The sequence below is a fragment of the Silurus meridionalis genome, chromosome 4 (assembly GCF_014805685.1).
Source record: "Silurus meridionalis isolate SWU-2019-XX chromosome 4, ASM1480568v1, whole genome shotgun sequence".
NCBI classification, from domain to species: domain Eukaryota; kingdom Metazoa; phylum Chordata; class Actinopteri; order Siluriformes; family Siluridae; genus Silurus; species Silurus meridionalis.
The window spans coordinates 31,225,074-31,248,356 of NC_060887.1; the positions used below are offsets into that span (position 1 = coordinate 31,225,074).

Below are 23,283 nucleotides of genomic sequence, written 5' to 3' on the forward strand. Positions count from 1 at the left end.
ACAGAGGAAGATAGGATTAAACTTCCTCTTGTAACTTTTTGTATTCATAGTTCTTTTTGCCATTTGTAATGTTAAGATGTTAATTGTCTTCAGGCAATGCATAGAAAAAAATATCTTTTTATATTTTAAATATGCCTTAAAGATATTTTATTTTAACACTCCAGTATAATATCATAACCAGTTGTCCCTGTGTCAGATAGTCCATCGGCAGAACATCAGAGTCTGAGATTTCCTTTGGAACAAAACTCAATTCATGATGGCTGTTTTTATTGGAGGCTGTGTCATCTTATTGTGTTGATAGATTCTATTCTGAGAAAAATGTCGTGCATGGTTTCTAGTTTGCTGTGCTATTATTATCATCCATTTGTATTATTAATGTATGTTTGCTGGTTTGAGTGATGGTCATATGATTTTTGCATTCATTTTGTCCAGTTGTCAGGATCAATGGTCACTGGTTTTTAGTTAGTTTGTGAATCGAAAGCGAAAACACTATAATTTTAAATGTTAATGTAAAAGTTAAATGATTGAAGATTATAGGAGGCAACAAGAAAATAAAAAAAACACTTCTGCTTCCTTTTGCCATTTGCCGTCTTGTTCTTGAAATTTGAGACTTGCTTTTATCTAGGCATATAGAAACGCAAGATGGCAGCTCTGCATTTCCTGTGTCTATTCAGCATGTTTACTCAGCATGTCTAAATATATATATATATATATATATATATATATGGTGCAGTATTGTCAGCAGTAGAATAATATGGTGCCATGTGAAAGATTTACACAACAGACTGAACAGATTATTGCTTTGTCTCAAATCCTATACTTCTGTTTTATTCTGGGCACTATTTCAGCACTATCATTTACAGATATTTATATCAATAGTAGTGCTTACAATTTTGTAAATCCTATTGATAATCCCATGATATACTGATTAGGGACTCGCAAATAATTTGTGAATGTAATGTCAGAGTTTTCTATTTAAAATATAGCTCTTGTAAACAATTGTGATTAGGGCTGCTGCTATTACTTATTTTAGAAATCAAGTATTCTACCAATTATTCCAATGCAGTTCTAAATAAGAGAAAGTAAGACAGGTCTCTTAAAATGAACAAGTAAATTGTTTTTCCTTTTAGATAAATTTACATTTTTATTGCTGAAATTTCATAAAAGAATAGCGGTGAAAACTAAACCCATTTAGTGCATTTAATTGCCATATTACATCAAAAATACAAATACAGTGCATTTAGAAAATCCCTCTGCAGTGGCCACATAGAGTAGGTTATGGGAAACGATTTGTTTAATGAAAGTCATTATTATTACTCGTTACTTATTGTTATTACTCGTATTTATTTATTAAATCTCACACATAAACATGCCCCACTATCTGCTCTACAGAACCACTGTGGAGGGACTTTTCAACATTTGATTTAAAAAATATTAAAATCAACAACTGTAACCACACTGTACAGTGTTTTCTTTATGTTTTAGTTTGAAATGATCCCAAACTTTGCAAACTTTCTGGCGTTTTCTTTGACCTGAATCTTCTCCTCTCCACTCAGTGTTTTTCCCCCATTCCTCCATTATTTCTATTCTGCAGCAACTTTTGTGGTACCTGTCCAGAGCACTCCAGAATTTAGCGGGCAGTGTCAGTAATAATAGTCCGTAGGAAACACAGTGCTCATTGTTTAGTTAAATGGACTAAAAGAAGCATTGTTTTATTTTTGTAAACAAATTACTCATTGCAGCTCTAATTGTTGTGACATAACAATACCAGGGAAAACTAAAGGCTTGTTCATGTTTAAATTACGTCCTAAAAATAGACACCATGTGATAGCGAAAGCTTTTGCAGGTCGACATGAAAAGATAGCAGACAGGGATGCTTTTGCCGTTGACACAGAGCGATTAAGTGCATGCGTAATCATGTGTAAAATATACACCAGGTCTTTTTTACTGGCTTTCCATCACATTTGTTTTTATGGCTGGACAGATAGATGGATTGCTGACTGGCTGGATGAATAGATGGATGGAGTGCAAGCACTTATAGTCTCACCCTAAAAAGTTTGTCTTGCATTCACTACACACATGTTCCTCTTCTCAGGGCATCATTTTTTTTCTCACTGCTGTCAAGAAAAAGTAAATGCATTTTTTTCAGCATCATCACTCTGCCCTTTCAGTAAATGAAAAGAAAGTGTTTCTGAGAAAGAGGAGTGTTTCTGGTTGTCTGACTCTGGCACATGCAGCTCCTGCCTTGTCTCAGCATAAGCACATTTAGGCAGCATTGTTCTATTAGTCCTTTAGGATCAAATGACCAAAGCTTTGATGATGCTGCTGACAGGACTGAAAGGAGTAGCCTTTCTTGCCTGAAGGTGATTCAATGATGAAGTGCTGCTTCACGTTGTCTTTTTGAGTGTGATGACGTTTGCAATCTTACATAAACACAAAACTAGACTAGACAAAATGCTAATAGCAGGTTTATTAACAATGAGGGGACTGACTGTACTCCCAGAGTGTGTCTTTGTTTGCATGTGATTGAAGTTTTTTTGCAATGGAATATGTATAAGGTGAACAGATGAAGGTGGCTGCTTCTTGTTTCTTGTTTCTTGCATAAGTAAGGCTGTTAGGAGCATGCTGTTCTATTTGCACAGCAAAGTGGTTTCTCAGCCAAGCAGCTCAATAACCAGTCAAGGAAATATACAAGACCGTGAGTAAACATGCACAAGCATCATTGTATCTAAGGTCATTCTGCAAATCCATGCTCCGGTTGTAAAATAGATAGTATATTTATGTATGATGCTCTCTGTTGTTAAGATTTGCTGAATCACTGCGGCATTAGGATTTATCCATCACACTGCAATATCTTTCACCCTGTCCATCTTTCACCCAAGTCTATATGGGGCACACACACACACACACACACACACATACACACATACACACACCATACATATAGAAGTACACAAAATCGCATTATTCATCCTCCATGTAGATGGCTTTTAAAACAATTACACACAGCACAGCTGAGCTCAGATTTAAGCCATATGTGCTTTGACTGGGCTAAACAGCTGTCACTAGACCCAGTAAACATGCCCTACACTTGACTATAGGGAGAAATAGTATAATAATCTAGAATACCTTTTTTTCACAGTGAGTGAAAGCGTGAAAGCAGAACACCAATCCCCTGAAGGTAGTGCTCTAAAAACATACCTGCTATTATTAATTGTTTAAAATCTGTTTTGGTGAAATCAATTTCGTATTTAAAGCTGTTCTTTTGCCATTCCTAGCATTCTTTATAAAAAAAAGAGAAAAAAATCACCCTCTTGGAACACATTAACTGTATTCCTATTAGCATAAGCGTGATTTGTTAATGATCCTGATTAGGATCTTAGTTGGTGCTGCATTTTAATTATTCTTGTGAGACTCTACCATTACAGGAATACTTGACCTTGAAATTACAGTAGAACTGAAATTATTCCTCGAGTAACTCGCCGAATCCGAATACAAAAATGCTTAATTTAGCTCATTTAACTACACACGAAGCACTGTGTTTCCCCACTGAACATTATTACTGACACACCACCCACTGAACTCTGGAGTGTTCTGGACGGATAAACACTATGAAAGCCCGTTTACGGCCACATTAAAAAAAAGTTTGCTAATTCCGACTATTTCTCACAATTACGACTTTTTTCCCCTCGCAATTCCGACTTTTTTCCCCTCGCAATTCCGACTTTTTTAGCCAATCGGGCAGCGTCACCTCCTTTTTAATGCCAGAAACACATTGAAAATAAAAAAAAGCTACAATCAATAGAATTACATGGTATCAAACTAAGTCTCTGGTCCCTGGAGAGAACTCTGTCTAACAATCAGCTCTGTAAGAGAGGGAACAAGATGAAGCAGGGGGCAGAGAGAGAAGCCACGTTCATACACCAACAGCTTTAAACACACAACATGTTTACTGGTGGATGCACCAGAAATGTTGGATGTTTATGAGAAATAAAGTCGGAATTGCAAGATATAATGCCAGAATTGCGAGGAAAAAAGGCTGGTATAAACAACCTTTTTTTTATTAATCTGGTGGAAACGGGCTTCCATACAAAACCAAAGACAATGCAGAATGCAAAATGAAGGAACGGAGAGAATACAGTGAGGGTCAAGGAGAAGATTCAGGCCAAGGGACATGACAGAAAGTGTCCAAAGTTTGGGATCATTTCAAACTAAAATATTAAGAATACACTGTATACAGTGCGTGTACATTTTTTACTGATTTGAAATTAATTTAAATATTAATTCATTGATAAATTAATTAGATATTAGTACTTAGAGACCGGTCTTATTTTCTCTTGTATATTTAGTATTGCTCTTTAATAAAGAAAAAGTACAAATACCCGATTAATCGATGGAATAATCGGTAGAATATTCGATTACGAAAATAATCGATAGCTGCAGCCATACATTACAGTGCCGTTTATTAGTGAAAAAAATGTCTCAAACACAAGTGAAAATGTATTAAGTTAGTTCCAAAAGCTGGCTAGTTGGCAAGCATATGAAGCATAAATGAAGCATAAATGGTGAAGTATAAGCAGATCTGTATAATCAGTGTAGAGATGAAGAGGTGAACAGACTTTAAGACTAAAGTGCTGCTGCATCAGTCTCCTTAGATAAAGATGTAGCATGGGATGAATACCACCGGTGTTCAAACAGTTAACCAAAAGGACAAATAGACCAATAAGTCAACACAGAATTCATTATAAAGATTAATATGACAGTCATTCAGGGTGAATTTATTTCCTTAAATACAGAGCGGTTTACAACTAATCTATTATCTAACGGAATAAAGACACAATTCTGATTCACTCTGCATTATTCAGCTCATCACCCTCACCTCATCTATCCCCAACCTGCCATATGAGCTTAATTCTTATTCAGTGGCAAAGAGCCCACAGACACAGTTTATCTTTAATCAAACAGCTTGTAATACCAGGATTTCAGGCTCCAGCAGATTATTTGAATCTGGCTGTGTACTTGAGTAATCTGTGAAAAGTCTGGTGTTGCTGTGCATCTGTGACATGGGAGAGAGAACCTTCTCTGCTTAACGGTCAGTGAAACAAGATTTGCATCTCATTTTAGCACCAGTGGGCCAAACACCTGCTCTTCTTTCAGTGTGTTTGCTTTAATTTCCCCCCTATGCTTACTGAGCTTTTGTTTCTCTTGGAGGCTTCTATGTATGGTGGTTTGTATGAGCGCTATCTACAGCTTTTGTGAGGATTTGAGAAAGATAGCATCTCGTCCATTCTGCAGGTTTTCATTAATGAATGTGCAAATTCCTTATAAAAAGAAAAGAGACATGGATGGTGTCAAAGCAAACAGATTAATTTAGCCCTTGTAACGAGTTACAGAGGATGATAATCTTTAGAAGTGTCAAATGGAAATTGAGGTATTAGAGAGAATCACTGCTGATTTAAAAGTAAATTATTAAAACTGATTTATTAATAAATATAATGCATAAAAATAATAGACCTTTTGTTCACAAAACATATGTGCATGACTGCAATAAAGAAGCTTGTGAATGTAGCTTGCACATTTTGTACATTTTCAACCTATTAGTTGAAGTAGTGATTGTGTAAATGTACATCCAGTATTAGGATTTACTCAGAAATACTTCTCTATTCAAGAATTTGTAAGAGCAGCTGTAAAGAGATTTTCTTTGAATAAACTACAATATATTAACATAACGTAGACGTATCCTTCATCTACAGTCTTAGATTATACAACTGGTACACATATCTAACTATTTTTCCCCCTTCTAACACAGATACATCCAATCTTTTCTACAAAAGTGTGGGTACAGGTTTTCATTCCAACCAATCAAGGGCCACACCTGATAGTCCTGAAAAATGAAAATCATTAGCTACAAACAGGTAGAATTAGACGTGGACTTGCTTGGTTGGAATAAAAACCTGCACCCACACCGACCCTTTGTGGAAAAGATTAGACACCCCTGCTCTAACCACAGTGCATGTCATGTCGCTTAAGCAAATATTTTCAGAAAATCTAGTGATTGTGTGCAGAAGTTTGCAACAAAGTACATGATCACAGGATGCAGTCTCTATTCAGGCTTTTATAAGGTAACATAGTCCAACTTTTTTGACATAAATGAAGAAGTTATGATTGCTTCCGTTGGCTAAACCAAAATAGAAATAACCTATTGGACATATTACTTGATTTAAACTGATTAAGGAGGTTTCTTTACCAGTGTCACCACTCGCTTTCTTGTCAGGGATAAACAATTTTAGGAAACAGACTTAAAGGCAATAAACTTAAAAAAAATTTTTATACAACCTCATAACAGTTTTAACTGTGTAAAGCTGCTTTGAGACAAAGTCCACTGTAAAAAGCTATATACAAATAAAAATTTATTGTCTTTTTCTTTTGGCTGCTCTCGTTAGGGGTCACCACAGCTGATCGTCCATCTCCATACTCCCCTGTCCTCTACATCTGCCTCTTTCAAACCAGCTACCTGCATGTCTTCCCTCACCACATCCATAAACCTCCTCATTGGCCTCCTCATTGGCTCCATCCTCCGGATTCTCCTACCGATATACCCCATGCCCCTCCTCTGCACATGTCCAAATCATCTGAATCGGGCCTCTCACCTTGTCTTCAAAATGTCCTACATCTGCTGTTCCTCTAATAAACTTATTTCTAATCCTGTCCATTCTCCTCACTCCCAATGAAAATCCCAGCATCTTCAGCTCTGCTACCTCCAGCTCCACTTCCTGTCTTTTACTCAATGCCACTGTCTCTAAACCATACAACATCACAGGTCTCACCACAGTCCTATAAACTTTTCCATTCTCTCCTGCAGACACTCTTTTATCACAAATCACTCCTGCTATCACTCTTCTCCACGCACTGCACCCTGCCTGCACTCTTTTCTTCACTTCTCTAACACACTCTCCATTACTTTACACTGTTAACCCCAGGTGCATGAACTCCTCCATGAAAAATGAAGAGAGAGAAAGAGAAGAAAGGAAGAGAAAGGAATGGCAAGTTTAACTTTGAATTGATTACAACCTAATGAGAATCATCAAGGAATCAAAATTCACTTTAATAAAGGGGCTTAAACTTAAACACACATCTAGGTAGTTGGTAAACAGTTACTTGCATTGGCTTTGTTGCTGAACAAGAGTCTGGATGCAGTTGACAAAGAAGATTCTTGAAGGGTCCGCTAGGAGAAAGTTCTTGGGTGATGTTCTTGAAGGTAAAGCTGCCAGAAGATCGGTCTCAAAGGGTTTGAGTCCCATCTCAAAGGAGGGTTTAAGCAAAGATTGATGGGTGTTCAGGACATTTAAAGGTCAGGACATTTAAAGGTTTTAATCTCAAAGAAAAACTTTCTTTGACTCCGTTTATGACATGCTTTCATGTTTATGGCTGGTCTGGAAAACTGATGAAATTTAATCCAACGTGTATTAAAAGCAGTACAATAAACTTCACAACCAAATGGCATACACTATTGTTTAAGAAATAGAGAGCAGATCATTTTCCACCTCCACCTTGAACCAGTCTGTCGTTCCTACTGCACACTTCACTGCTTTCACACTGTCCTGCACCACCCTCACATACATTTCCACACCTGACTTCCTCAGACAATATCACAAGTCCTCCTTCCACCCTGTTGTACGCTTTCTCTAAATGCACAAACACACAATGCAACTCCTTCTGACTATCTCTATTCTTCTCTATCAATATTCTCAAATCAAATAATGCATCTGTGGTGCTCTTTCTTGGCATGAAACCATACTGTTGCTCACAGATGGTCACTTCTTCTCTCAGCCTGGCTTCCACTACTCTTTCCCATAACTTCATGGTGTGGCTGATCAGCTTTATTCCCCTGTAGTTACTGCAGGTCTGCACATCTCCCTTATTCTTAAAGATTGGTACCAGCACATTCCCTCTCCATTCCTCAGGCATCCTCTCACCTTCCAAAATTTTGTTAAACAATCTGGTTAAAACTTCACTGCCATCTCTCCTAAACACCTTCCTGCTTCTACTGGTATGTCATTTGGGCCAACTGACTTTCCTCTCTTCATCCTCTTAATCGCTGCTCTCACTTCCTCCTTACTAATCCTATCCATTTTCTGTTACACCATCTCCAAATTATCCACCCTTCTTAATCTCTCTCTCTCATTTTCCTCGTTCATCAGCTGCTCAAAATACTCCCTCCACCTTCTCAACACACTCTCTTCGCGAGTTAACACATTTCCATCTACATCCTTTATTGCTCTAACTTTCAGCACATCATTCCCAGCTCGATCCATCTGCCTGGCCAAAATCCTTTTCTCCTTCATTAGTGTCCAACTTCTCATACAGCTCCTCATATGCCATTTCCTTTGCTTTAGCCACATCATTCTTCACCTGCTGCCGCATCTCCTTGTACTCCTGCCTACTTTACTCATCTTTCTGCCGATCCCAATTTTGTTTTGCCAACCTCTTTCTCCTTATGCTTTTTTGCACTTCCTCATTCCACCCCCATGTCTCTTTGTCTTCCTTTCTCTTTCCAGATGTTACTTCAAGTACCTTTCTAGCTGTCTCCCTCATCACTTCTGCAGTAGTTGCCCAATCATCCAGCACCCCTTTACCAAAACCGAGCCCGTGTCTGACCTCTTTCTTGAATCTTACACTACAGTCTTCCTCCTTCAGTTTCCACCATCTTATTCTGTTTTTAGTCTTCATTCTCCTCCTCTTATTCTTTACCTCCAAAGCCATTCTAAAGACCACCATCCGATGCAGTATAGCTACACTGTTCCCTGCCAACACTTTACAGTCTTTAATCTCTTTCAGATTAGGTTGTTGCATCTCCTACATAGAACATAGTCCACCTTTGTGCACCTTTCTCCATTCTTATATAGGTCACCATATGCTCCTCTTTCTTCTTAAAATAAGTGTTCACCACTGTCATTTCCATCCTTTTAGCAAAATCTACCACTATCTGCTCTTCCAAAATCTCTTAAGACCATACCTACCCATCACCTCCTCATCACCTCTGTTCCCTTCTCCCACATGCCCATTGAAATCTGCCCTAATTACTAATTTTTCTTTCTTAGTTACACTCTCCACCACTTTATCTAACTCATTCCAGATTTTTTTCCTTCTCCGCAATATCAAAACCCACTTGTGGAGCATAAGCACTAATGACATGTATCATCACCCCTTCAACTTCCAGCTTCATGTTCATCACCCTATTAGAAACTTTCTTCACCTCCTCTACACTTTTACTGTACTCTTCCATTTAGGATCACCCTACACTATTTCTTTTTCCATGATACAACAGTTTAAACCCACTTCCAATGTTCCTTGCCTTACTCCTTTTCCACTTGGTCTTCTGCACACACAACATATCTATCTTTTCTCCTCTCCATCATATCAGCTAACGCTCTCCCTTTACCAGTCATAGTAACAACATTTAGAGTACCAACCCTCACCTCCACTCTCCTCCACTTCTCCATTCCCTGCTATCTCTGTAGATGTCTTCCTGCTCTCCTTCTCCTCCTTTGGCCAACTGTAGCCCAATTTACCCTGTTGGCTAACGATACCTGTAGCAGTCATTAGAAACGCGGGCTTCGACCAATCCGGTATGAAATTTAGGTTTGTGATCCGCATGTTTGATTTGGCACAGGTTTTATGCTGGATGCCCTTCCTAACATAATCCTTCCATTTTATCCGGGACTGGCACTAAGAGTTCACTGGCTTGTGGAACCCTAATAGCTGGGTTACAAATAGAAGTAAATTGTATATCATTTATTTAAAACTAGCAAATCGGCACATGTGTAGAATTGGACAAATGTTCTCCATGAGTTTGTTTATAAGAGTAAAAATCCAGGGTCTACATCATGAGCACACTGGTCACAGAGTCTTGTCTTTTCTTTGTTCTTGTTGAAAACCAAACCAGTGCAGTAGTAATGAATAATGTGAGATACTCGTCTAAAGCTAACCTTTCCAGGATGGCGTAGCACAGAAGAGGAATAATGGAAAGGAAATAGAGAAAGTGGGTAGTGGGAAAGTGCCAAGAGTCTTGAAAATAGCCTGCCAAGACTGACCATATCCACACATACACACATAGCTTTATAATTTGTGATCTTAAATCATGTAGTTCTTTTCAGTCTATATATTTAATATGTGCTTAAGTCCAAGTCAACAAAGATTAAGTGAAAGCTTTTTTTTTTTTTTTATCTTTCTCCCTGTTGGTCTCTTTCTCTCTTTCTCTCTTTTTGTAGGTCTTAAAGCCTGTAATGACTCAGGATGTCACTCAGAGTCTGGGCAACAGGAAGCTCATCAGCTTTTCTCTGTCAGGTAGGCTGACAGACAATACTCTTTTCTTACTTTTACCAGTTGTGAAAAATATATTATGTAATCCTGAATTATTGTAAGTAATAGTTATGTATATTGTTGCAAATTCCACCAAAACACAATTTTGTGATCAGTTTTTCCTTGTCAATGTATTGTGATATCGATTTTGTAGATTGTAGATAGTTGTAGATGTAGCTCACCTGCAAAAATAGAAATCCATGAAGAAAGACAGAATCTGTATGTGGTTATACTTAAAACCAAATTTATAAAAACAGAATGTCGTGGTCAAACATGATAAGCAGTCATGCACACTAGAAGCCAGCCAGGAATAATAACATTTAAAACTCTACACACTCAGATTGGCACAACCTTGCAAAAATACATATGCAGTATACATATGAACCAGGAAACATAAAGCATATTTACAGAAATAAATAATTACAAATATAACCTTTAAATTTATAAATCAGTCCATATAAGTTTATTCCTTATAAGCTTATCCTTAATAACCAAGACAGTACTAACAATGGCAAGAAAAAAGTGATGGTATCACCACCACAAATTTCAATATGTCTAACAGTGTTTAAATATGTTATGAACTATGATAAATTTCTTTTTTAATTTATTGCCCCTCACCTGACTAATTAAAACCTATAAATCTGCACATATGTAGACCTGGACAGATGTAGTCTATGATTTAGTTTATTATAGTTTAAAATGCAGGGTCTCCATCATGAGCACACTGGTCTCCAAGACTTGTTCCTGTTCTTGGTGAAAACTAGAACAGTGCAATAATTAATAATGCAAGAAATGAATCTAAAGCCAACCTGCCAGGATGGAATAATGTAAGAAACTAATCTAAAGCCGATCTGCCCACACCTGACCTGCTCCAGTAGGTAGCTGGCAGATTGTACATTCTTTCAAAAACACAAGTTATTATATTAAAACATTATTGTCTGGCATTTAAAATTATATTATATAGACAAAGGTATGTGGACACCAGGCCTCAACATCTCACGTTAATCCCCATTTGGTGTTATAATAACCTCTATTCTTCTGAGATGATGTTCCACTGGATTTTAAAGTATGCATGTGGTGATTTGCACTCAAGAAATCCAGGCCTTACTAACATATCGCTGTCTGGCATGTCCAGAGATACTCAGGAAATTATTCATACCTCCTGCCAACTAGCTGCCAGGATCACTGATATGACATGAGATGCTTAGCACCTGCTGTGCATATGTTGAACAAAATGGCACAGTATTATATGGACACACACACATTTAGAAGAACGAGATTTGTGTTTTACGGTGCTATAAGGATTTTAAAAGGTTTTATAAGAAATTCTCATTGGGGTCTAGAAGTATGAAGTATGTAGGAATAAAAAAGATTAATACTAGCTATGTGATTCTGGTTAGTGAGAAGGTCTTTATTTTCCTTTAACAAAACATCTTGGACAAGGATTGCTGCTTGGGACTTCCATAGTCTTTTAATCCAATAGTCCAAATATTATTGGACTTTTGGATTCTTCTTCTTCTTCTTCTGTGGCGACCCCTATTTGTAGAAGCCTAAAGAAGAAGAAGAAGAAGAAGAAGAAGAAAAGAAGAAGAAGAAGAAGTCCAAATACATTTGCATTTTAACGAATTTACCTCGCACTGCAACACACTGTCTGAGATCCTCCAGCACTGCTAGACTGGTACCACCTTCTCTCAGGGTAAGAGGTAAGTATACTTCAAGGCTCTTCTCAGTTCTGGCACCGAGGTGGTGGAATGAACAGTCCCTGGCTATCTTCAAGCGACGAAACACTTAAACTAACAGTTGTTAAAAACTAGCAGTGTAGATTTATTGATTGCTAGAGCCTCAAATCACTTTTGCACGGTGCACTAGACAAGGGCTTCTGCTAAATGCTGCAAATGTAATGAAATGTACATAAACAAGAGTCATATGATATTTCACAAAATTGCTCAAGTATAGATAAGATTTTTGTTTTCTTAACATTTACACTACAGCATTGTTGAAATGTCAGTTCTGATTTGTCAGGGTAAGAGTGGATTAATTTTTTATAATCACAATGTTTTTCTAATAAATATTTTTATAGTAACTACTGATTTACATGTTAAACAGTATAAATGAAGGTTAATGATAAATTAATTTACTTCTAATATAATTTTCATAATGTTTTACATTTATAGAAGGCTAGTTCTTGGTTTTTCAGAATGGGAAAGTGTTAAGGGCAGACAGGCTGAGTGCTTATCAGTAAAATAAGTTGCATTTTTTTGTATTATTAATTTAAATATAAAAAGCTGGTGAGGAAACAACTGTTTGTAGCTGCTAGCAGGACATACTTGTTTCATAGACGTCTCACAACAATAAATGTAATTATATACAAAGTACAGGACTGCATGTTGTCAATTACGGATTAAATCATTATTAAAGCACTGCATTATGAGGAGAACATAATGCAATATTTCAGGAGATATTTTAGGACATGTAAAATGATAATAATAATCATTGTTTTAGGATTATTTTATTAATTTTTTCGTTCCAAAATTATAATCTGATTTAAATTATGGTATATTGAATTTTGTACGATTTTTAACTTGGATAATACAACTGAAACACACAATATAGACAAAAGCATTGGAACACTTAAATTTTCCAGCAATATGTGGTTCTTCCCCAAATTGTTACTACAAAGTTCCTCTTCAGGAACTTGAGCTGCATCAACAACGCTTTGGGAACGCTTCCACGTTTTCCATGCTCTGAATCACGTGGGTAATGATGTGGGGGGATGTTGGTGAGCTCTCGGATACAACCCCTCAGCCAGCTGACCTTTTGCGGGAGCTACATGTGGGAGGCACCTCGAGTGGTCAGGAAGTCTGTGAGCTTCGATGTGCTACAGACTTAGCTCTTAGAGCTACCAAAGATACCGCTAGGGCCATTGGTGCCCTTGTGTTCACAGAGAGGCACATATGGCTCACCCTGTCTGATCTTACCGACAGGGATAGGGCCATGCTTCTGTCACACTCGTGGGTCTGCTTGGCGGGCGCAGCCTGAACCACAAACCAGCACCTCCATGCATTGTGAGGTGCAAAGGCAGAGCATTCTTCAGAGCAAAAAAGCATTCTTTCAACCCTTATGCAGGCACAGTTGTCCCCTGCACATGTTGAATCTATCCTTTTGGCCATCAGGAGAGTGAGAAAAGGCCTGTCACTTGTGAAGCAATTTCCAAGACTGCTGGGTCTGATTACAGCTGCGTCCAATGTGGTTCCACTTGGCCTTCTGCAAATGAGACTCCTCCAGTGGTTGCTCAGGACCCAAGGGTTCTCTTGAAGGGGCAACCCACTCCATATGATCAAGTTCACGCCATGAGCCCTATGGTCCTTTGATGTGTGTAAAAACCCAAGGTTCCTGTCTTAAGGCCCCATGCTGGGGGTTCCTGGTTGTCACTAAGCATTTATGACAGATGTGTTCCTCACAGGGTGGGGGGCAGTCATGAGTGGCCACTCTGCCCAAAGTCTCTGGGAAAGGCCCTATTGTATGTGGCATATCAATTGCCAATAGATGCTGGCCATGCTTCAAACTCTGAAGCATTTCCTTCCAGACCTTTTAGGCCAACATGTGCTGGTCCGTTCGGACAACACTGTGGTGGTTTCCTACATCAACCACCAGGGGTGTCTGCGATCTTGCCTCCTTTACAAGCTGGCACGTCAGATCCTCCTGTTCTCCTTGAGAGCAGCGTATATCCCAGGCCACTTAAACGAGGGAGCAAATGCCCTCTAAAGGCAAAGGCCAAGGCCTGGGTAATGGCGACTCCGCCCAGATGTGGTGGAGCAAATCTGGAAGAAATTAAGAGAGTTCAAGTGGACCTGTTCACGACTCAGTTAACGTCACACTGTCCCCTCTGGTTTTCCCTCACACCCCTGGACCCTCTTGATGCTATGGTACAGGCATGGTCGAGGCTGCACCTTTACACCTTTCCTCCTGTCGGCTGCTCCCAGGAGTTCTGGAGCTAGTTCACTGGGACGGAGTCACTTAGATCCAGTTAACTGGTCAATCGGTCCAGTGCTCTAATTCCTTTAAGAACAGTTCACCAAAGGGTTGGCTCCTTTCTCTCTTAAGGTTTATGTATCCTCTTTTGCAGCCTGTCATACTTTCCTTGTGGGGCGATCACTGGGTAAGAACCCATTGGTAACACGTTTCCTCAGTGATACAAAGAGACTGAGGCCTCCGGTACGATCTAGAGAGCCTGTGTGGGATTTAGCCATTGTCTTTGAGGCCCTGTCAGAGCCTCCTTTTGAGCCATTGTCCGAGGTGCCTCTGAGGTTCCTTTCAGTCAAGACTGTGTTCCTCCTGGCCATCTCCTCTCTAAAGAGAGTAGAGGATCTTCAGGCCCTCTTTTTGGCCCTTTCTTTCCTGGAATTTATGCCAGGCATGGCCAGGGCCTCTCTCTACCCGAAATCTGGGTATGTTCCCAAGGTACCCTTGGTCAATCCATGACCGGTAAGGCTCCAGGCTTTCTTTCCTCCCCCTTTTCAGGCCCCAGACCAGGAGAAGCTTAACTGACTGTTTGCACTGGACATAAACATCCACAGAATGGAACTGTGGAGGAAGTTGAAACAGCTGTTCATTTGCTATGGCACTCAGAGGAAGGACATTGTTTATCTGAAATAAATGGACATTCGGTGCAAACCAGATGAGGATGGGTTCCCTCTTGAGTCTGGTTCCTCTCAAGTTTTCTTTCTTATGCCATCTTGGAGAGTTTTTCCTTGCCATAGTTGCCACCGGCTTGCTCATCAGGGACAAACTTACACTTCTTATTCATTTTTATCACCACATTATCTGTGTAAAGCTGCTTCGAGACAATGTTCATTTTTATAAGCACTACAATATAAAAAAAATTAATTGAATTGAAATTCTTGTTGCCTTCTATACTTCATGTTGTGCTAGTCTACGTCTATGGTGGCAGGAAATAATACACTAGTCAAGTCAAGTCAAGTCAAGAGGCTTTTATTGTCATTTCTACTATACACAGTGGTACACAGTACACAGTAAAATCGAGACAACGTTTCTCCAGAACCCTGGTGCTACACTAAACAACAACAAACAAAACAACATAGAGCTACAACACAAGCTACATAAAGTGCATCGAGTGCAACCTGGTGCAAACAGTGCAGACAGACAGTGCAGACAGACGACACAAGACAAGACATAAAACCCTATATAGTGCCGACCAGTAAACCTACTGTATACTTGATTATACAGTACTGTACAAGAAAACTGTAAAAAACTATACAAAATAAAAAAAAAAAAACTATCCCAGAAGTGAGTATAAACAGTACAATGTAGTGCAAAATAATACAGCAGCAGTCGAAGGTGCAAAAAACAGCATGTAAACAGTATAATACAATGATAATGATAAATGTGCAAAAACAGCAGTTGAGAGTATGATACAGTTGAGAATAATAAATAAATAAATGAATGGTGGTGGAATGGATTGAGATGAGTGATGAGTGTGTTAAGTGTTAAGTCCAGGAAAAATTTTACAGTTCGTTACACACATTTGAGTGCGTGTGTGTGTGTGTGTGTGTGTGTGTGTGTGTGTGTGTGTGTGTGTGTGTGAGTTCCGTTTCATTTCTGTGCATTAAGAAGCCTGATGGCTTGTGGAAAGAAACTGTTGCATAGTCTTGTTGTGGCAGCCCGAATGCTTCGGAACCGTTTTCCTGATGGTAGGAGTGTAAAAAGTTTGAAAAAGCCACGCAATAACAAGAAATAGGTTGATGGGCTGAAAACGGCATGCAGTGACAAGGAAAGAATATTAATCATTTTACCAATAGATTAAAACTCAAGTAACAAGCCTGTTTTTACAATATAAGAAGTCGAAAGTACAGATATTTGTGTTGGAGATATTTTGTTAAATTGTCTGAAAAATAAATAGTGACAAAGTACTGAAACCAGAAAAATCTACTTTATTACAGTCACAAAGTATTTGTACTTCATCACTTCTCATTTCTGGGAATAACTAAGGATATTGTACATGGACATTCAGAGGCTGATCTGACAAATGTCAGTGATTAATGATTCCAGTGTAAATATAAACCTAATTTAAATTATAAAGCAATATATTATATATATTGACAATCCTGTCATTTGCACCACCATGCACTCCCACACTTTATGTACATTACTGGTCTGTATCCCTATTTATTACCCACACTGTCTATACTGTCTCATATTGTCTGTATTGTCTTGTATAGTCTGTTTTTGTCTTGTTGTGTCTGTTTTGTCATGTATAGGTTTTTATTTATGTCTGTACTTTTGAGAGTAACAAACAGCTGGAACCAAATTCCTTGTGTGTGTCAACACACTTGGCCAATAAACCTGATTCTGATTCTGATTCTGATTCTGATATTGATATATATTGGTCAGTAACATGATCTATTAAGTTAAAACAGTTAAGAATTAGTATGATCTTAGATACTTCTGAAATACTGGTCACATGCACACTGTAGCAATAAAGTTTCCCCATTAAATCTAGAGTATATACAGAGGTTTCATTTTGTGGACAGAGATCACACACACCCACAAACACTTACTTACTCTCTTCTGTTCTCTGATTAATGCCAGACATCCAAGCATTGGGTCTGAAGAAAGGAATGTTCTTTAATCCTGATCCATATTTAAAGATTGCGATCCACCCTGGAAAGCATAGCATCTTTCCTGCTCTCCCTCACCATGGTCAGGAAAAGAGATCTGGCATCATCTGCAATACCATCAACCCTGACTGGAAGAGAGAGGTCAGTCCTTATTTCCCTTCTCCATTACAACAATCCATGTGCACATTATACACACACAACATACTAAAATACAGTTTATACACATGTATAGCAGTTTAGGTGTCTGGTGAAACAGCTCAGACAGATGAAACAATTTGTCGAGATATTTGGATTTTCAAATAGTGTTTGATGTGCCTGTAATATGTTAGCATACTTGTTTTGTAGCACACTGAGTCTTGATATCACAGTTTTTCCTTTTCTGCTTTGTTGTCTTTAATTGTACGTTGCTTTCAGCTTTTAAAACTGTTAAAGCGTGATTATTAGCTTCCACCCCACCCACCCCCAAAGCTGCTATTGGCTGATCTAACCTTCCCATGAACATAAATTCCCACATGGCATCATTTAACATCTCAAATCTACTATTTTCTTTTTTTAAATCTACAAAAAATTATCTTATTTTTACATCAGCCCCAAAAGGTTACATGTAAAACATGTACTATACAAGCATTAAATGAAATAACAGTTTAAGTACAAGTGTAGCTAGGTTAGCTATAATGAAGTATGCCATGTGTTTTTTTTATTTATTACCAAATCAATTTTGCCAAAACATACTGTACGTATACAAGACATTACAGTGGTAGCTTTTAAACTGTCCCAGTTCTGGGGGGTTATCTGCTCTGCTCACTTGCAAATGTAAGGTAGATGCCTTCATAACATGCAATGTTTGATCATGTTAACCAAATATAGATAGGTAGAGGTAAACATTTAAGAATATACTGTACACCAGAAAAAAAGGAAATTGAGGTAATCATATGCTACTACACAGTAAGTGGGGTATTAGGGAGGAGACAAATCTGTACAGAAATATGAAAGAGACATTAGTTTTACACTAGCTACTGAGTAATTCATATAACTATACTTGGGAAGCTCCCTTAAAATAAAATTACTGAACAATGTGCCAGAAGCTTAGAGAGTTAACTCCCAAAATAGATTTCCAGCAGCCAGAGAGTCTTAACCATCCATGAAATATACAACTTATAGCATTAGGCAGCCATCAGCACATCACGAGTGTGAAATATGGCTTCATCTCAGAGTCAGCGCATGGCTGATCATGCAGAAATCCCCCACAGCGTGGTATGTGATCTCGAGACTGATGCTTCTCTCACAGATAATGGAGCCATTATGAGCCTTGGGAACCCTGGTGACTTGAGCCTAACATGATATGCATAACCACTGGGGATTTTTCCACAATACTTTTCTAGTTAATGCCGATACAGTGCATTGTTTCACATTGTTCATTGCTAACTGTAAGGATGTTATATATGTGAGGGCTAGAAAATATCTATTTATAGCTTTCTGATAAAACTAAGTTGAGCAGTGAATTAGATAAGATCTCAGTGATTTCATAAGAATAATGTAGGATAAGTGAGAAGAGCGGTAGCTTCATTCATGATTTCTAATCTCTTAGGTGTTTCAGTATAGTGAGGAGCAAACTGGCTAACTCTGTATTATACATATACATATACATATCTAAAAAAACAAAACAAAAAAGTCTACATGAAACTGGGAGTCAAGAGCCATATTGGTAAAGATTGAAGAAAATAAATGAGCCCCTGATGGTGGTACTGGAGCATCTGCAGCAATTTAGACCCTCCCTAATCAGTATACAGTGTTTTCTAAGCAGATGGCTTTATGGGATGCCAGAGGAGGAAGAGGAGGCAGAAGAAGCAGCTTTGATGCTTGGATCCCTGATAAAAAATTACAATAAACCTGTAGCTGCAAAAGTAAGGGAAGAGAACTGGTCCATTGTTCTAAGTGAACCTTTTCGCTGCTTCTTTGTTCAGATTGTTGCTCAAGAGCCAAATAGCAGCAACGTAATGATTAATGAAGGGATTAAACCCCAACCTTCTGATCAGTAACCCGCATTTAGCCGATGGCCATTACTACCCATTACTAGCCGCTGGCCATTACTACCCTAGGGTGATCGCTGCTGCTGCCCAAAATCTTTATAGAAAGATGACTTTTTTTTTTATATGAAAGCGTGTACACATGTAGGGCAGTTAAATTCTTTTATTTTGTTTGTGACCTTTTCCTGTCTTATCTTTTCGATTGTTTATTTCTCAGTATCTCTGGGTGTGAGGAAAGTGTGGGGGAGGGGAAGCTATATGCTCAAACATGGAGATTGCCGTAAAGCATGACTGTGACACTGTTAAACGGATCTCCTCTATGGCGAGACCGTAAATCGTATTTCCTCTCCCTCACCAGCAATTGATTGGATGGAGCTTACACTCCTACATATTGCTGCATCTGCTTACTTTCTTGTCTGCCAGATCAAAAGCAGGAAGCACATAGGTGATCTAACTGACCCTATATAAAGTTTGTCATACTTTCCTTGTGAGGAAGTTAAATTTATTTTTATTTAATTAATGCAATGCTTATAACTAAAACTCATCCTAAGCTTAATCTCTATTACCCAAAAGTAACACTGTAGCTTTAAGAAAATTTTTACACAAACACATGAAAAGGTTTTTCCTGTAAGAGTGCAATTTCTGCTACTGGCAGGTAATGCCCTCCAGGTTGAATAAAGATTTTATATTTTATTCTGCAATCCTGCATGTTCAGGGACAATACCACCAAATTTCATTACCCTAAAAATCAAAGGTTATTAAATATTGTATAAGAAATAAATTGTATAAAATAAAATAAAGCAGGGGTAATTAGTGGAGGGTTGGGCAGTTCTTACACCAAAACCTTTTTGCTTCACTATTTCATCAATCAGCTTTTCAAACATTTTGAATAATTCATTGAATACAGAACACAGTTAGGTAAAGTTCTCTGCAGCAAGCTTTTTACCAACATCCATTTTTCAAAAAGACTATTTACATCCTTAAATCTTTAACAGTTACACCATGGATTCAGCACTTAAGTCCTACTTTTACTGGGGTAAAAAGGAATGGTGGTAACATGGTAAAAATGGAAATGATGGGTGAGGTGGGGGTGGCGGTGGTGAAAAAGGAATGGGTGGGGGGTTTGTGGTGAAAAAGGAACGGGGGGGGGGGTTCGGGGAACAAGGTGCGAAAGAAACGGCATAATGTGGTGAAAGAGAATCAGATGGTCAAGGTGAAAGAATTGGTAGTGTGGCTTAAAAAAAGGCAGGCATGGTGGAAAAAAAACAAGGGGTGCTTGGTCATAAAAAATAAAAAATAAAAAAGGAGAGGGGTGGCATGATGAAGAAAACACTAGAGAAATATTTTACCTTATCCAAAACCAAGAACTTTTTTTTTTTTTTCAAAAGTCTTTTTGCTGCCACATCACCAATAATTATCATTAACAAACAGGTAATAACTTCTTCAGGCTTAAAATAAGAAAAACAATAGTCAAAAGCTGCCACTAACTTCCCAAAAAAAGTACCTTCTCAAACAAAAATTTAAAGAAATTACAAAAATATCGTACTCCAATAACTTCATTCCTAACCCAAAACTAAGAAAAAGTAAAGAAAGATGGAAAATGTTATATATCCATTGCATACAAACAATTTACACAACTACGCAGCATCACAAAGGAAAAAATTTGTACCATTTCTTTTTGCACTTATACTTATATTTCATGCTCCACCCTTCAACATTAGGCAAAAGTACTACCTGCTGCACTTTCATGCTCCTAAAATAACAAATAATAATAAATAATAAAAAATATTTAACATTTTGCATTACAGCTTTCAGTTTGCTGAGAGACAGATGATAAATACAGTGGAGATAGACCTCTTCTCATGGAGTTATTATATTGGTAGTATTTATCAAACATGTGCACAGTGTTTTTTCCATTCACCATGTTGCGTGCTGTGCATCAGGTGCAGAAGCTGCTTCAAAAACAGACGCATAAGTGCTGCTAGCATTGCTTTAGAGGTTGCAGAAGCCCAAACCATATGCCTTACACTGCATCAAGTTGCTTTTCTGGGCATCTTCCCAGAAAAAAAGCCTCTTCTGAAGTTGACTCACAAGAAACCCCACAAAATGCTCTAAAAGCATGAATTACTGAAACCATGCCCTGTGGTCTAATCAGACTAAGATAAACTTGATTGGCTCAGATGGTGTCCAGCATGTGAGGCAACGCCCTGTTGAGGCGTTAAGTACCAAGACAATTGTGTCTTGCCTACAGTCAAGCATGGTGGGGGTAGCATCATGGTCTGGGGCTGCATGAGTGCTGCTGGTACTGGGGAGTTGCGGTACATTGAAGGAAACATGGATTCCAACATGCAACATGCATGTGACATTCTGAAGCAGGACATGATGCGCTCCCTTTAATAACTGCAGTTTTCCAACATAATAACAACCCCAAACACACCACCAAGAAGACAGCTGTCTTGCTGAGCAAGCTGAAGGTAAAGATGATGGAGTGGCCAAGTATGTCTCCAGACCTGAACCCTATTGAGCACCTGTGGGGCATCCTCAAGCAGAAGGTGGAGAAGCACCATGTGTCTAATATTTAGCAGCCTCATAATGTCATTATAGGGGAGTGGACTTAAATGGTTGCTGAAATGTGAGGGGTGTACTCACTATTTTGAGATACTGTAGATCTTGATCTAATTGGGCTCTTTGATATGGAAATAATTTTGGTCTTTGGACTTCAGTCTTTTCTGTATGTATCTTTTCACATAAAATCAAGACATACTATGAAACTCAGTGTTTATTGCCAACATTATTAAATGGGAAGTGAAATCACCACTCAAATCCCTCTAGAAATTTTCTTTTACTTTTACAGGTAACTTTATACAATGTAGGAGAGTGCTGTACTGCTAGGTCTGAGAAAGGAGACCCAAAAAGCTATAGCCACATTCTGGAGTGTTCCACATATACTATTTAATCTTCTGGTAAAGGGTAATTGGATCTAAGTATATAATTATCAGAATAAAGAGTTTGATTCTTAGCTCCAAATCCACTTACCTTTCCCCTCTTAATGGTCCAACCCAGTTTCTTTACATCCTCTCTAGATGAAGTGAGAGCTAACAGTGATTAGTGTTCCTGGAAACATCAGAAAACTCCTATTTGTTTTTGGTTGTTTAATTGTGAGTGGCAATGATTATGCTCTCTTGACCATTTATGACATTTCTAGTTTTTGTGTAGAGCGTTCAATGTTTTATTTATTTCAAGGTTAAGGTTGTGTCATACACTATAGAAAAAAATTTGTGGACACAGGATCTTCACAACTATGTGTTGTTCTTAAAATGTTGCCATAATGATAGAAGTGCAGAATAGTTTGGAATGTCTTTACATGTTTACATGTTTAGCATTAAGCAAACCTTTTACAGCATGAGAATGTCCCTGTGCACAAAATGAGATCTATAAAGATACACTGTGCAACGATTGTAGTGGAAGAAATTCTTGTCCATCCAGACTTTCTTGTCCATCTAATCTAGTAAAAAGCTTTTTTAGGAGAGTGGAGGTTGTTATGCAATGAACTCAATATTTATGACCATGGTTTTTGAGTTTTATAATTTATGTGCTCACATACTTTTGGCCACATAGTGCATGTAGAACTCACCAACAATGTGTCACAATATATTTATTAAAATAAGAGAAAAATTATAAAAAATGTTAAGAATTGAATTTTCTAATCTTCTTTTTTGAAGTAGAGAACATACAGATTGTAGACAAGGATAAAAAAGTTGACAAGTTGCTAAAAACCTTTTAAAACTCTCCTAAACCAGGTCAGTTGTTAGTAGCCTGTGTTATGCGAGGTACGGAGGCGGAAGCCGGAGTAACGGCAAACATAAACTTTATTCAGCAAAGGCAGAGCCAACACAAAATACCCGTGCAGACTCGGGATAATCCGGCAAACGGCAGTTCAAAAGAATACAACCACGGTGCGTGAAGAAGGAAGCGCGGCACGGGGTGAAGCGACGGGGAAGCGTCTCTAGTCCGAGGTGCGCTGGGAAAGCCAAGCGGCAGTGGAAAGGACGCGGAGTCCGGGAGGAGAGAGTATGCAGCGGCGGCAGCGGAAGCAGCGGAAGCGAACACACACATGAACCTACAATAACAGACCCCGAGTGTGGGTGAGTGAGTGGTTTATATGGAGGCAGGGAGAGAGTTCATAATGCGCTTCAGCTGTGTGTGATTTGCGCTGCACGCTTGGGAGCGCGCAGCGGCAAAGGCAGCCTCTGAAG

General features: G+C 38.5%; 1 protein-coding gene across 10 annotated transcripts in view; it reads left to right on the forward strand.

Moving 5' to 3' along the window:
* LOC124385244 (E3 ubiquitin-protein ligase HECW1) overlaps nt 1-23,283 on the forward strand; it is a 100,552-nt gene that overhangs the window by 34,929 nt on the left and 42,340 nt on the right. For all 10 annotated transcript variants that reach the window (XM_046848440.1, XM_046848439.1, XM_046848441.1 and 7 more), the window contains 2 exons: nt 10,272-10,347; nt 16,972-17,141. In XM_046848440.1, coding sequence (XP_046704396.1) covers nt 10,272-10,347; nt 16,972-17,141 — 246 coding nt within the window. The remainder of the gene's footprint in view (nt 1-10,271; nt 10,348-16,971; nt 17,142-23,283) is intronic.